Below are 15,465 nucleotides of genomic sequence, written 5' to 3' on the forward strand. Positions count from 1 at the left end.
CTGTTTGAAAATTGTGGTCTTTTAATAAGTGAGTTTAACCAGTTCACATTTAGTGTGATTGCTGATGTTTCAACCTACTATTATTTTCTATTTACCCATACTTTCTACATGTATTTTTCCTCTTTCTAGATCATTAGATTGAAACGTTTTCTTCCAAGATTTTCCCCTACTACTTTGAAAATTATATATTCTATTTCTCTATTAGTTAGCTTTAAATTTTTATACACATACTTAAACTTGTATTTTTCTAGCAATCTCTAGAGTTATCAGTATCTACATCTTCTCCTTGAAAATAGTATAAATCTTAGCATATTGTTAGTTTCCTCTATAATATCCTCCTACATCTTTCTGAGAATACTGTATTTTTCTAACATTCTCAGGTCCTGTTGTTTGTTCTATTAATTCTATCTCTTTAGGGATAAGTTCTGTTGGGGATTTTTTTTTTTTTTTTTGCTTTGTCTTATTTTGAGTTTGGTATCTTTCTTCATGGTGCTGGCTTTCTATAAATATGTGGTAATTCTTGGTTGAATGCTTATCTTTCAGATGTCCTGAGTACAGTATCTGCTGCTTGTTTAAAGGAGTTGGAAGTGGAGTGGGAAGGAATGAGCAGCAGGGTAGAAAGACCTGATAGCTGGTACTCTGGGCATTTGGGCTCTCCGTTCCTCCTCGGTGTAGCTAGCCACCTGGAGCACTGCCCAGTTCCCAGACTCTCTGTTCCTGTTGCTCTTACCTAGCCCAGTCTGAGGTTCAGGAAGAAAGATAAGGAGAAATAAAGAGGGCAATCCCACCTGGTTTCAGCTGCTCTGGAACACCAACTAATTACCCCATTGGTATCCCCTAGGCTTACTACTTCTCCTGGAACATACCACCTTCACACGCAGAACAGTTTCAATATTGCTCCCACTTGTAACTATCATCTTCTGGGAGTTTTGAACTGAGGTTTCCATCTTCAGTTTATAGTGTTTGCCTTCTTTCCGGGATTTCTCACAGCCTCCGATTTACCAGTTGTAACTTTTAAAAGCTCAATTATAATTTCTTCTTTTTCTCCTTCTATACTGTTGTTTAAAATCTTTTCTATCATTTCTAGGGATGGAAGCAGCAAGAGGAAGCTGGTGGGTAAGCTCAGTCTGCCTACTTGAACTGGAAACTCTACACTGTTTTTTTTGTAGGTATCCAGTTTAAGTAAAACATGCACACAATTTGATAACTCAGCTCTCACTCCTTACATTCTCTACTCTCATACTAAAAATATTAAATATCTAAAAAAGAGGGAAAGAAAAATGCTTCAAGTAACTCATTTTGACATACCTGACTGTGTAGTTTTGCTCTGGGATCTATTAGAAATAGGTGTTTCCAGCAATTTTGCCATCATAACAAGTTTGCTAGCAGCATTCATAATCTTTTTCTCAGCCCTGTGGGGAATTCCAGAATATGAAATTAATACAGTTTAAAGGAAAAAATAAGTTTCCTTAGCCCCAGGATTTCTGTTTTCCTATATGCTCTGCCACCACTTAGGGCAGCAGAGACGTTAAGCCTCTCTTAATCCCTAATGGCTCATCATGTAGACACAGTTAATTCTGTGGCTAAGGAAAATGCTTAGAAAATGACAACATGCTGTCCTGGTACTCTCAGGACACACTGTTTAGACAGGACTTACCCTTCCTCTTTTCCATCATCCTGCAAAATCTGTTGGAGGCAAACCAAATAGTATTTGCGCATCTTTCGGGAGGTTTCTTGACGTTCTCGCAATACCTCTGCTTTTACCATTTCCGCAGCTCTTTCCTTACTCTCCTGAATATAACGAAGCATATCACCTGGGGGCGGGGGGAATCCCCACAAAATGCACGTTTATTAGCAGTTTTTCCAAAACAGGAGAGGCAGACTTCAGACCAATTTTCTGGGAGATGAAGTGACTGGATGCATAGTTTAAACATTATAGTTTTCCACAATCATTAAAATGGAATATTTCCGGTCACCATTGTGGTAGACTCAAAGCAGGAGTAATCCGAAAGTCCTTTTACAATGATGACAGACACATATGGTAAGGAAACATGGCATATCCCCTAGGGAAACTGTCATACTTTGAAACACTGAAGCAAGCAGTTATCATTAATATGAGGCACAGAAATTTATGCATTTCAATTACATCTTATGTCTAGTTAAGATAAGAGAAAAAAGCAATATACAGAAAGGGTAAGGCAGAAAGGAAGAGAGAAGCAGACAAAGAAAGAGAGAAAGGAGGTAATATGAGCTGGATTCATATTCTTCTGTTTACTTGTGCTCTGAAAATCCATGTTTCATTATTCAATTCTTTTGGCAGCACTTATGAGTATCCAACTAAATATAATACTACAATCCATGAGAGATATGTACAAAATGCTATTGCAGGGAGAGGGATGAGACTTATGATGCCTCCTGAAATTTACATTTAAAAATAGTTCACAGCTTTCAAGTCTTCCTTTTATGTTTAACTCAGTGTGCTTTGATTGGAACTACCACTATTTAAGGTTAACATTTTGTCCTAAATCCAGGACTACATCCTACCTCTAGAATATCATCATCCCTATTATATTAAGGATTCCAACTCATAAAGGAAAATCTCCCTCAATATCAGTAAGCTCTTCCTGAAAATTACACATTCTATGCAAAAATGCTAAGTGGAAGACTATTTTTCATTACTTCAAGTGGGAAAAATTTTGATGGAGTACATGTCAAAACAAAACATCCAAACAATTTCTAAAATGTAAAAAAATACACATAAATACGCAACAAGTTATCATGTTAGGATGAAAAAGAAAAGCTTAAAATTTTACTTTCCAATCACTATAATTGTTAACAAAAAGTAAATTTCTTTCTAGTAATAGGGACTCTGTTAGCACCAGCAACAGCTAAGAAGCACATTCTCTATACTGATACTGAGTGGGCTTTTCAAAACATCTCCACCATGATTCTGATGATCTACCAATTATATTTGGAACTTGAGACCTTTCCCACTCATTCTGTTTAAAATGAATGCAATTTTAGGAGGTAAATATACATTTCTTGTACATAAACACTGGTATTGTTCTGGGACACACATACCAACTATGCAATATTGCAATTAAAAACCAGGAGGTATTCTACTGGGAAAACATAAACCACAGAAATGTTCTGCAGGATATGCGGCACCACCTAGTACTAGAGGACTTGATAAACAAATTTACACCTATGACATAATCCATTATGAAAAAAATGAGAGACAACAGAACAATTCCTAATTACATCCATTTTTCATGGTCCTTAAAAGTTTATGGAAGAAAGTAGTAATTGCTCATTTAAACTCATATGACATTTTCTTTGGTAGTGGTTATTTAAGTTGTAAGATTATGAAATTTTTAGTTTAATATTAGTGTCCAAGAAGAAAAATTTTGGAAGCAGTTCAAGATGGCGGTACAGGAAATCCTGAACTCACATCCTCCCATGGACACACCAAATCTACAACTACATATGGAACAACTGTCTCTGAAAAAGACCTGAGAACTAGCCCAAGAGCCACCCCACACAAAGGATAAAGGGGACACATCAAGGTGAGTAGGAGATGTAGAGACACAATCTTGCCAAAACCTTCACCCTTGGCATGACATCCTACAATCAGGAGGAATATCACAAAAACAAAGCTTCTCCCTGAGGAGCAAGGGGTTTGAGCCCCACATCAGGTGCCCCAACCCTTAGGACCTGCACCAGAGAGATGAGCCCCCAAAACACCTGGCTTTGAAAACTAATGGGGCTTATGTCCAGGAGACACAAAGTGCTGTAGGAACCTGAGATTCCACTCCTACAGGACTCACGCACAGACTCACTCAACTCAGGAACCCAGTGCAAAAACAGCATCATGAAAAATGCCTAGACCTTATGTTAAGGAGATGTACTTGCTGACCTTAAAGCATCTGCCAGAAGGGCAGAATCTGTTAGAACTCTCCCAGGGAACAGAGGTGCTGGCGGGAGTCATTTTTGTACTCTTCTACCTTACTAGTACTGGCCCTTGCAGGCGCCATTTTTACACTCTCCCTCTACCTTGCTAGAGCCGTTTGCCCCACCCCTGGACTCCATGGTGGCCCCACCATGCCAAACCCAGCCTGGTGTTCCACTGCAGCCCCACCACACCAAACCCAGCAGGTGTGCACAGTCCACACAGGGGACACCCCTTGAACACCTGGCTCTGGTGGCTAGAGGGCTTGCATTTCTGGCCCCACAGGACTGAAACAACTGGAGAGATAATTCTTGGCAAGCTACAACCCCCAGGACACTGCACAGACAGCAGCCTGAAACACACCCCAGTCTTCCTGTGACCACTCCTTCAAGACTGGGAGAGGTAGCTGTTTTGCCTAATACATAGAAATAAACACATAGAGAGTCAAGCAAAATGAAGAAACAGAGAAATATGTTCCACATGAAAGAACCAGACAAAACCCCAGAAAAAAACCTTAATGAAAGGGATGTAAGTAACTTACATGATAAAGAGTTCAAAGTAATGGTCATAAAGACGCTCACCAGTAAGAATGAATGAATACAGAGAGAACTTCAACCGAAAAATAGGAAATACAAGAAATGTTAAAGAGACTCACTTCAGATGTAAGGACATATACAGACTAAAAGGGAAGGGATGGAAAAATGTTTCATGCAAATGGAAACCAAAAGAAAGCTGGAGTAGCTTAGCAAATTCCTAAAATATGTGTGGAACCACAAAAGATCCCAAATAGCCAAAACAATCTTGAGAAAGAACAACAAGTCTGGAGGCATCATGCTTCCTGGTTTCAAACTACAATACAAAGCTATAGTAATTAAAGCAGTTTGGTATTGACATCACAGACAAACAGATCAATGAAACAATATACGGAGCCCAGAAATAAACCCACTCACACATGGTCAATTAATTTACAACCAAGGAGGCAAGAATATACAATGGGGAAAGGACAATCTCTTCAAAAAATTGTGATGGGAAAACTGGGCAGCCACATGCAAAAGAATCAGACTGGACTACTTTCTTTAAACCATAAAGAAAATCAACTCAAAATGGATTAAGGACTTGATTGTAAGACCAGAAACTATAAAACTCCTAGAAGAAAACACTGGCAGTAAGCTCACTGACATTGGTCTTAGTGATATTTTTTTGGATCAAACTCCAAAAGCAGTGGCAATATATGCAAAAATAAACAAGTGGGACTACATCAAACTGAAATGCTCTGCAGAGCAAAGGAAATCATCAACAAAATAAAAAGGCAACCTACTGAATGGGAGAAGATATTTGCAAATTATATATCCAATAGGGATTAATTTCCAAAATATACAAAGAACTCATACAACTCAATAACAACAAAAAACAATCAATCTGATTAAAAATGGGCAGAAGATCTGAATAGACAGGTTTCCAAAGGAAACATAGATATGGACAACAAGTATATGAAAAGATGCTCAACATCACTAATCATCAGGGAAATGCAAATCAAAATCACAATGAGATATCACCTCACACCTGTTAGAATGGCTATCATCAAAAAGACCAAGAAGTGTTAGTGAGCATGTGGAGAAAAGGGAAACCCTATGCATTGTTGATGGGAATGCAAATTGGTACAGCCACTATGGAAAACAATATGGAGATTCCTCAAAAAAAGAAAAACAGTACTACTATATGATCCAGCAATTTCACTTCTGGATATTTACCAAAAGAAAATGAAAACACTAATTCGAAAAGATACACGTGTGCCTATGTTCACTGCAGCATCATTTACAACAGCCAAGACAGCCAAACAACATAAGTGTCCATCAACGGATGAATGGATAAAGAAGATGTGGTACATACATACAATGATACTACTTGGGCATAAAAAAGAATGCAATCTTGCCACTTGTGACAACCTGGCTGGATCTTGAGGGCATTATGCTTAGTGAACTGTCAGACAGAGAAAGACAAATATTGTATGATTTCACTTACATGTGGAATCTAAAAAAACAAAGCAAATAGAGAACAGACCGGTGGTTGCCAGAGGGGAGAGGGTTGGAGGGTGGGCAAAATGGGAGAAGAGGGTCAGTAGGTACAAATTTCCAATCATAAATAAGTCATGGGGATGTAATGTACAGCATGGTGACTATAGTGAATAATATTGTACAGTAGTCCCCCCTTTTCCGCAGGGGATACATTCCAAGACCCCTAATGGATGCCTGAAACTATGTACTGAACCCTAAATATACTACATTTTTTCCTATACATACATACCTGTCATAACATTTAATTTATAAATTAAGCACGGTAAGAGATTAACAATAATTAATAATAAAATAGAGCAATTTTAACAATATATTTTAACAAAGTTATCTGAATGTGATCTCTCTCAAAATATCTTACTGTACATATTTAATGTCTTTTCCATTTTAACTAAGCACTAATCATTCACTGTGCCGGTAACTTTTGCAGTTTGACGTGTGACAGCAAAACTAGCACACATTTTTTTTTTTCTTTCTTCACAATTTCTCGGATAGAAGATTTGTTTTTACTGTAGATCAGCAACCTCACCATATGATTCTTTTTTTCTTTCCTTATGAAGTCAAGAACTTTCACCTTTTCACTTAAAGGAAGCGCTTTATGGCTTCTTTTTGGCATAGATGAATTGTCAGCATCAGTACTCTTGTACTCTGAGGCCTTTATTAAGTAAAAGAAGGGTGACGAACGCAAGCTCTGTGATACAGTGACAGTGGATCGGGTAATCGAGGTGGCTACTAACTGACTAACAGGCAGGATATGCTGGACAAAGAGATGATTCACGTCTGGAGGCAGATGTAGCAGGATGGCATGAGATTTCGTCATGCTACTCAGAATGGCCCGCAGTTTAACACTTATTAACTATTTATTTCCGGAATTTTCCACTTAATGTTTTCGGACTGCAGTTGACCACAGATAACCGAAACCACAAGAGCAAATCCTCAGATAAGGGGGAACTACTACTGTATTGTATGTTTTGTAACTTCGTATGGTGATGGGGAAACTAGACATTGTGGTGACCACATACAAATATCAAACCATTATGTTATACACCTGAAACTAATATAGTGGTATATGTCAATTATACTTTAAAAATATATATATTAGTGTCCAAAAACAAAACCCCAGGATAATTAACAATATAAAAATACCTCTATCCTTGTGCCACTTCCAAAATTTGGGGGGCAAACTCCAAATTTACTTGGGTAAAATCATCTATATAATTTAGAAAAGCTATCAGTGATCTCTTCTAAAAGCAGGTAAGAACAAAGTAGTTCAGAAAACTCCCCAAAATTACTACTGCTAGCTACCAAAAAGACCCAAACCACCTTAAAATCTTGGGAATCTCTTTAAGGACTTACGCTTAATTTTTTTTACAGCTTTAATGTACTGCCCACGGAGTTCTTCCAAGGCCACCCCACTGCATGGCAGGCAAGAATGTTCAATGGCCCCTTCTGACAGTGACCTAAAAACAAACCAAAGATTGCAAAAACAGAGATTGTAAGTGAAAAACGTAACTTGAAAAAAAAAAAAAATATATATATATATATATTCCAATAAAATAAGCTAAGATGTGCTAAAAGATTCACGTATGAGGATCTTTATTATAATTATTTAGGAGAAAAATGCCAACAACTTGTGTTATAGTTACTTAAATAAATCATGATAAATCCACATGATGAAAATCTATGCAGCTATTGAAAAGCACATTATAGGAGTACATCCAATGACACAGAGGAAGTGTTTATCTTATAATATTAACAAAAGGTTACAAAATAGCTTATACGATAATCTCAATTTTTTTTTTAATTATTTATTTATTTATTTATTTATTGGCTGTGTTGGGTCTTCGTTTCTGTGCGAGGGCTTCCTCTAGTTGTGGCAAACGGGGGCCACTCTTCATCGCGGTGCGCGGGCCTCTCACTATCGCGGCCTCTCTTGTTGCCGAGCACAGGCTCCAGACGCGCAGGCTCAGTAGTTGTGGCGCACGGGCTTAGTTGCTCCGCGGCATGTGGGATCTTCCCAGACCAGGGCTCGAACCCGTGTCCCCTGCATTGGCAGGCAGATTCTCAACCACTGCGCCACCAGGGAAGCCCCGATAATCTCAATTTTTAAAACATGTGCACACGTTGTGTGTGTATAAAAGGGCTTAAATAAAGGGTAAAGTGCTCGCTTCGGCAGCACATATACTAAATAAAGGATATCTTCCGGGGACAGGGTTTTAGAAGATCTTCTTCTTTTTTATACTTTTTGCTATGTAACAATAAAAGTAACTGATATTCTTGGTATGATATTATTGATATGACTGATATTAAAAAAAAAAGCAAAGATACTCGGAAATAAACAATTTCTTTGTAATAGTAAAAGCCTACCTTGGTGGTAGTGTTTTACGAAGTGTTCTCAGTTCTTCCAATTTATTCTTCATGTCATTGTTTTCTTCTAATAATTCTTCAACAACTTTACTATTCTCTTCTAAAAAAGAAAGTTTATAGTATATTGGTCAATTAATCTCTTTTTCTCTCGGTCTTTCCCTTAAATTACCAGCGACTGAAAAATTTCCAGTTGCTCCCTGGGTCATTCATTCCCTGATAAACCCTAATCTGACCACTCCCTGTTCTATTTTCTCAGCACTTTAAATCTATATTCCATTTTCATCTTGTTCTGGGTTATACACTGTCCTGGAATAAATTTCCAATTGTTTTATATGCATGTGTTTTGTTTTCCAGTTAGACTAAAGGATTTATTTAGAAACATAGTAGGTTTCCTAATTCCATGTCCCTCATGGACCCTGGTATACAGTCTATGCTCATATAAATGATCACTGAACAAGTACCTCAATACAAAATTTAAAAAATATTAAGCTTAAGTAGGTGCCATTTTCAGAAATAATGTAAGATGTTCAATTCTTTGAACTTTTAAAAAGATGAGGAGACTGATGGAGTCCATGTGGTACAGAGGACAAAGAATGAATTTCAGAGTCAGAGAGACACATATTTAAATCCTAGCTTTTCTTCTCACCAGCTGGATGAGCTTAGGCAAATTACTTAATCTTTCTGAACCTGAGTTTCTTCATATGTAAAGTGGGGATAGTATTACTTACCTTGAAGATTATAATGGAAATAATATAGTAAATGCACAGCACCTTACACAAGGCCTGGCAATATCAACATTTAATACCTATGAACATGGCACCCCATATTTCCTGCAACGCTACCCTTTCAACACACCCTATAAGTTGGGGAATGAATCAATCTGTTCCCCCAGTGATGGATATAGCTTGTATATTTCTAAACCACTCACTCTTACTCCATCACTTTTCAATAAATGCTACCATGACAGTGGAAAATGGAATTTAAGAACCAAAAAAACAACCACAATAACAAAAATATTATCAACTAATAGATTTACATTAAGACAAACACTGAAATCAAACTATCAAATGACTTAAATTCTGACCCTGACCCCTTTTATCAGCCTGCTGTTTTGAGCTAACTATCAACTTTGTTGGATTATTTCTAAGTCCACGAATTACAAAAGTTATCAGCCTCAAAAAGCACTATGTAGAATAACTACTGTATGATCACAATGTATGGTGCTAAATATTATTATTTATAAAGAATAATCACATCCAACTGCCCTTGTCATTTTTATTATGTAAAACAGATTTTCTTGATTTTCATCAAATTTGCAATAGCCGCACGGTATCTACATCCACAGTTGGACAAATTTACTCTCACTTACTCTCTGGCCTCTATTAAAGACCTAAGCAATCACCCCGGGAACTGTGTTGTTTTTTATCTCAAAATTCCTAAAACCCTTTCTTGCCTTAAGGTAATTATTATCTATCTCTAGCAGACTTAGCAAGCGGTAGGTGGGAGCAGGTGGCCGCTCTTGGGCAGCAGGATTTACCGAGCGCGCTAGGATGCCAGGTACTGTGCTAAGTGCTAGGACAGGACTTCATCCTTGTCACCATCACACTCAAAAGGAGAGTAGAGACTATAATGGCAAGAGTGAAGTAAGTCAGAAAGAGAAAAACAAATACAGTATGCTAACACATATATATGGAATCTAAGGAAAAAAAAAAAAAAAAGGTCATGAAGAACCTAGTGGCAAGACGGGAATAAAGACACAGACCTACTAGAGAATGGACTTGAGGATATGGGGAGGGGGAGGGGTGAGATGTGACAGGGTGAGAGAGTGGCATGGACATATATACACTACCAAACGTAAAATAGATAGCTAGTGGGAAGCAGTCGCACAGCAACAGGGAGATCAGCTCGGTGCTTTGTGACCACCTAGAGGGGTGGGATAGGGAGGGTGGGAGGGAGGGAGGGAGACGCAAGAGGGAAGAGATATGGGAACATATGTATATGTATAACTGATTCACTTTGTTATAAAGCAGAAACTAACACACCATTGTAAAGCAATTATACTCCAATAAAGATGTTAAAACAATAAATAAATAAATAAATAAATAAATAATTAATGGCAAGCTGATGAATGTTATAAAACTCATAGGAGCTGTGGGGAATGTCTAACGGAGGAACCTGACCAAGTCTGGGGTAGTTAGGAAAGCCTCTCTGAGGAAGGCATGAGCCAGGGCTTTGAGGAGTAAGGGTTAGCCAGGCAATGTGACCCGATGGGAAGACAGATGGTGGGGTAAAGGAAGAGATGCAAACAGACTCGGAGAAAAGAGACAATGAAACCCCTGTCACAGCTCTGTTAAGAGGATGAGAGGGCTGGGCAGGGGCAGTGGCGGGGAACCAGGCTGAGGGGCTGGCAGACATGGGATCACGAAGGGCTTCTTAAACTCTATGTTAAAGTGTTTGTGTTTCATACCGAGAGCCAGACGAGTCACTGAGGGCTTGAAACAAGGCAGTGTGATGATCCAATTTACTTTTGTAAAAGGTCGCTCTATTCCTTCAGAAATTCTCCAACTGGTAGAATCTTTATGTATTACTTATGCATCTAGAATGTCTTTGGGGATTTTAAACTGTTGTCTTCAGTTTTGTTTTTTGAATAGAAAAGATCCTAATAATTGTAATAATAATAATATCTCAAAAAGGTTGATTCAGGAAGTATGTCACTAACAGAGCCTGTATCTAAGCTGCGTGTCAAATAGTAAACCAGAAACTGAAATAAAGCAACACTGATTGTGCACTCAGAATAAATCAGACACCAGAAGACAAAAAAAAAAAAAAAAAAAAAGGTCGCTCTCGCTGCCTGATGGAGAATGGATTGGAGGGGCGAGACTGGAAGCAGAGATGACTGTTGTCCAGGCAAGCGACAGAGGTGAATGTAGAAAAAAAGAGTGAACCTATCTGTCTGGTCTTTTCTGGACGACACGTTATTTGAGACCCTTGCATTCAGTCCTTCATTCATTCAAGCATTTATTACAGTCTGGTAGGTAATGGGCACCATGACTCTAAGGAAAAACAAAGATAATTCCTTATTCTCAAGAAATTTATAGGTTAAAAAAGATAGCGGGCAAGTAACCAAAAAGTGAAATGCAGAATGTTAATTGAGGAGGAGTGCTCTGGGGCCTCACAGGAGCGGCCCATCTAACACCGACTGGGGAAAATCAAGGCTCTGCAGATAAGGTATCTTCTCAGTTGAATGCTAAAGGATGAGGAAGAGTTAGACCAAAACGAGAATGAGAGGGGAAAGTGTAGGACAGAATGATAATATTGTATTCAAGCTCCAGCAGTAAAAGAAAATTCCTGACCAGCTCAAGCATCTGAAATATTTCAAATGTAAAGAATATGAAGCACAGGGTACAAGTCAACAGTGAAAGGTAAGAGGGAGCAGCCTCATGAGCCCAATAGCCTCCCTTCTTCAAAAGGGCAATAGGAAATGGCAGAAGATATCCTTCTTAGATAATTTCCCGACAGTGTTGTGAAGAATGGACGGAAAGGAGGCCAGATCAGACCCATATGCCTTGGGTCATGTCTTCTCCCGCTGCCTAGAATGCTGTTTTCAGCAAACACCTTCATCTTTCAAGGCTTAGTCAAGTCTTCCTTCACTTTAATAGGAGGAAGAGTTAATTAACATCCTTTCTTCCAGGTTTACGTGAACATACTGCCAGATACTCAGAGCTGCAATTATTTATTAATCTGTTTTCAGTTCTCCTCACTTAACGGTAAGCTTCTTGAAGGCAGAGAACAGAGTCCTGTGCATCTGCATCAGAAGTGGAATTTTGTCTGATGTCTTCATTGTTGTATCCCCAGTGCCTACAATGCTGCTTGACACATATTGAGCACTCAGAAGCTATTCAATCAAAAAAAGAAGGAATGTGACCTTTTAATCAGAGCTCCAATTTTCCTCTTGAGTTCAATAATAATAATTTGGTTAGTAAAAATAAGGTCCAAATTAGTTTGTAATAATCCCTGAAGAGAATCAGCGCCTACGTTAACTACAATGTCACATTTGAACATTTCAAAAGGATCAAAGAGATTTATACTGGTAGCAGTGTTACTTTAAATGCTAACCTCCGATTTTTTCCACTACAGCTTTGTGCTTCCTTTCTAAATGCTGAAGATGCCTATAGCATTTCTCCAGTTTTCTTTTCAGATCTTGACATTCCTGCTTTGCCTTTTCAAGTTCTTGGAAGCAGTGTCCACCGCATGAATCTTTAATTTCAAGGATCTTTTTCTTATCTGCAAAAATTAAATGATAGCAAACTTTTGTATCAATTTAGACTAAAAAAGGGAAGGAAGGAAGGAAGGAAAGGAAACCAGATGACATGACTAAAGGCTACAGTGTAGCTGAAAAGAGCATGATGCTTAAGAGAGAGAGCTGAATTTAAATCCTGTTTCCACTATTTACCAGCTGTTGTATTACTTAACCTCTCTTGAGACTTAGTTTTCTAATATGTAAAATTGAATAATACCATCTATTTTAAAAATTGCCATGAAACCCAGTGCTCAGATCGTAGTATTGAATACAATTCCCCACTAAAAGGAACCAGGGATCTTCAAGAAATGGCTGACTCCAGTACTTAGGGTATATACAAGATGAGACTAGAATATTTTGCTATGCCAGAAATTAAGAAATTACTCAAAAACACAGGCATGTCACAAGGACATAGGAGCCAGTTTGAAGGGGCTCCATTAGCTGAATCTGGGACAATCTGAACACTAATTAAGTATAGTAATGAATTATAAAATATTGAAAAAATAGGAATTTGAGTCACACCAATAATCCTACGATAATGGGATAAATGGATGGATAGATGGATAGGTAGGTAAGTTGGTAGATAGGTAGACGGACAGATAAATAGAAAAATAAACAAACAGATAGTAACTACACAGGCAAACTAGAGAGGAGGATTCTCAATGATAACAGCACACCAAGCGCCAAGTGGTAAAAGTAGAAGGAGGTCTGGAAGTGAAAAAATTAAAATTTTTGCAACTGCCAGAGCAAAGACTGGATCAGATAAGATTCAGCAATGACTGTTAAGCATAACGGAAAGTTTTAATGAGGAGAAGGACATTCTTATGGTCTTGAAAGTGTCTCCCCACAGATTGCTTATTAGTTGTGATGGGGTAAAAACACAGTAATTATACAGTGAAGAAACTGGACAACACCTTGACCAGGTGCTCAAATGAACCTCACCAATAAAAGACAAACGGACATTGCGTACCTCCAGGTATGATAGCACGTCACCTATGCAGTGTTCCAGCTAAGAAAACAACTCGAATCAAAATCATGAAGAAATATCAGATAAACCCAAAACAAGGAAAAGGTTCTATTAAAAGCCAGGGGTTGATGGGTGTTGGGGAGAGCGAAGAATATGTCTCTCAAAAACATCAATGTCATAGAAGGCAAAGAGAGGAATATCCTAGATTAAAGGAGATTAAAGAGACATGACATCTAAACATAACACCTGTATATGTATAGCTGATTCACTTTTATAAAGCAGAAACTAACACACCATTGTAAAGCAATTATACTCCAATAAAGATGTAAATAAATAAATAAATAAACAAACAAACAAACAAACAAACATAACACCTGACCCCAGACAGATTTCTGTACTGTGGGGAAAAAAATGCTGTAAAGACGTTATTGGGTCAATTGACAAAACTAGAATACAAACAGTAGACTGATATAATTGTATAACACATTTTCATCTAATGTTAAATTTACTGTACTAAGGTATACAAGAAAAATCCTTATTTTGGGAAAATATACACTGAAGTATTTTGGGGTAAAAAGGAATAATGTATATAACTTATCCTCAAGTGGTTCAGGAAAAAAATGAAATGTTCAGAGACACATACACACAGAGGAGCACAAATGGAATAAAATGTTATCAATAGGTGTATCTAGGTAAAGGGAATATGAGTGTTCTTTGCAACTATCTTTATTTTTGCAACTTTTTTGTAAGCTTGAAATTATCTCCAAATGAAAAAAAGATTCAAACCTGTCAGGAGGTATAAATGTATAAAAATTGTTTGGCACAGTACCTGGCATGGAGCAACTATACAATAAGGAATAGCTATTGCTATTAGTAACACATAGAGTTTATAAAATTTAAGTAATATTCAAAAATTATACAGAAATTGATTATTACTATTAATATAATTGATATAATAAACTAGGAATACAAATTGGCACAGGCTCAGAGGCCAAAATCCAAAATGTTGATGTAAAAACATTAGTCCAGAAAAATTATTCTTAGCTCTCTTTTGACTTTTTAGTTTCATTTAAATGGTGCCATTTAAGTTTACGAGCATCAAAGGATTAATGAAGCATCACCATACATGGCATTTATATATTTCATTTAAGATATGGTTTTGTAAACCCGGAAACCAGGCAAATGCCCATTGATAAGAGAATAGGTAAATTATAGTATATTCACACAATGGAATACTATACAGCAATGAAAATGAATGAACCAGAGCTATATGCATTAAAAAGACAAATCTTACAAGCTTGATATTAAGTGGGAAAAAAACAAGTTACAAAGACTAAAACAAGTATTAAACCATTTTTATAATGTTAAAAGACAAACAAAATATAGCAAAAGCTTTCTGAGGATACCTATATTTGGTCAAAACAAAGAAAAGCAAGAAGATGATTTTTTAAAATCAGAATATTTATTACCTCAGATTGTGGGGAAGTTACAGGGATGGAATTGTGGTGAAACACACAGGGGTCTTCAACAGTACTGGTGATGTTCTACTTCCTAAGTCAAATAGTGGGTTCCTGGTTGTTAGGTTCATAACTTACATGTGCATTACATATATTCTTTGCATGTATCAAGTATTTCATAATTAATATTTAAATGAGTTTTAAAAATGATAAGATATTAGGAGAATATAACCACGCCACTAACAGTGGTACTCTCTGGTGGTAGGATTATGAAGAACTTTATATGTTTTGGATTATTTAACCCTTTCCAACTTACGAATTTGTTAATGTGTTTGTTTTTAGGGAAAAAAGAT

The 15,465-nt window shown here is 37.3% G+C and overlaps 1 protein-coding gene across 6 annotated transcripts in view; it reads right to left on the reverse strand.

The window, feature by feature from the left end:
• Window positions 1-15,465, reverse strand: part of CEP152 (centrosomal protein 152) — a 129,695-nt gene that overhangs the window by 34,442 nt on the left and 79,788 nt on the right. For 4 of the 6 annotated variants that reach the window (XM_068535972.1, XM_068535962.1, XM_068535946.1 and 1 more), the window contains exons 22-26: window positions 12,505-12,672; window positions 8,389-8,488; window positions 7,378-7,481; window positions 1,658-1,814; window positions 1,309-1,412 (exon numbers count right to left, since the gene is read on the reverse strand). In XM_068535972.1, coding sequence (XP_068392073.1) covers window positions 1,309-1,412; window positions 1,658-1,814; window positions 7,378-7,481; window positions 8,389-8,488; window positions 12,505-12,672 — 633 coding nt within the window. The remainder of the gene's footprint in view (window positions 1-1,308; window positions 1,413-1,657; window positions 1,815-7,377; window positions 7,482-8,388; window positions 8,489-12,504; window positions 12,673-15,465) is intronic. The other 2 variants (XM_068535981.1, XM_068535955.1) reach the window with 1 other exon arrangement.

The sequence above is a fragment of the Eschrichtius robustus genome, chromosome 1, assembly GCF_028021215.1.
Source record: "Eschrichtius robustus isolate mEscRob2 chromosome 1, mEscRob2.pri, whole genome shotgun sequence".
NCBI classification, from domain to species: domain Eukaryota; kingdom Metazoa; phylum Chordata; class Mammalia; order Artiodactyla; family Eschrichtiidae; genus Eschrichtius; species Eschrichtius robustus.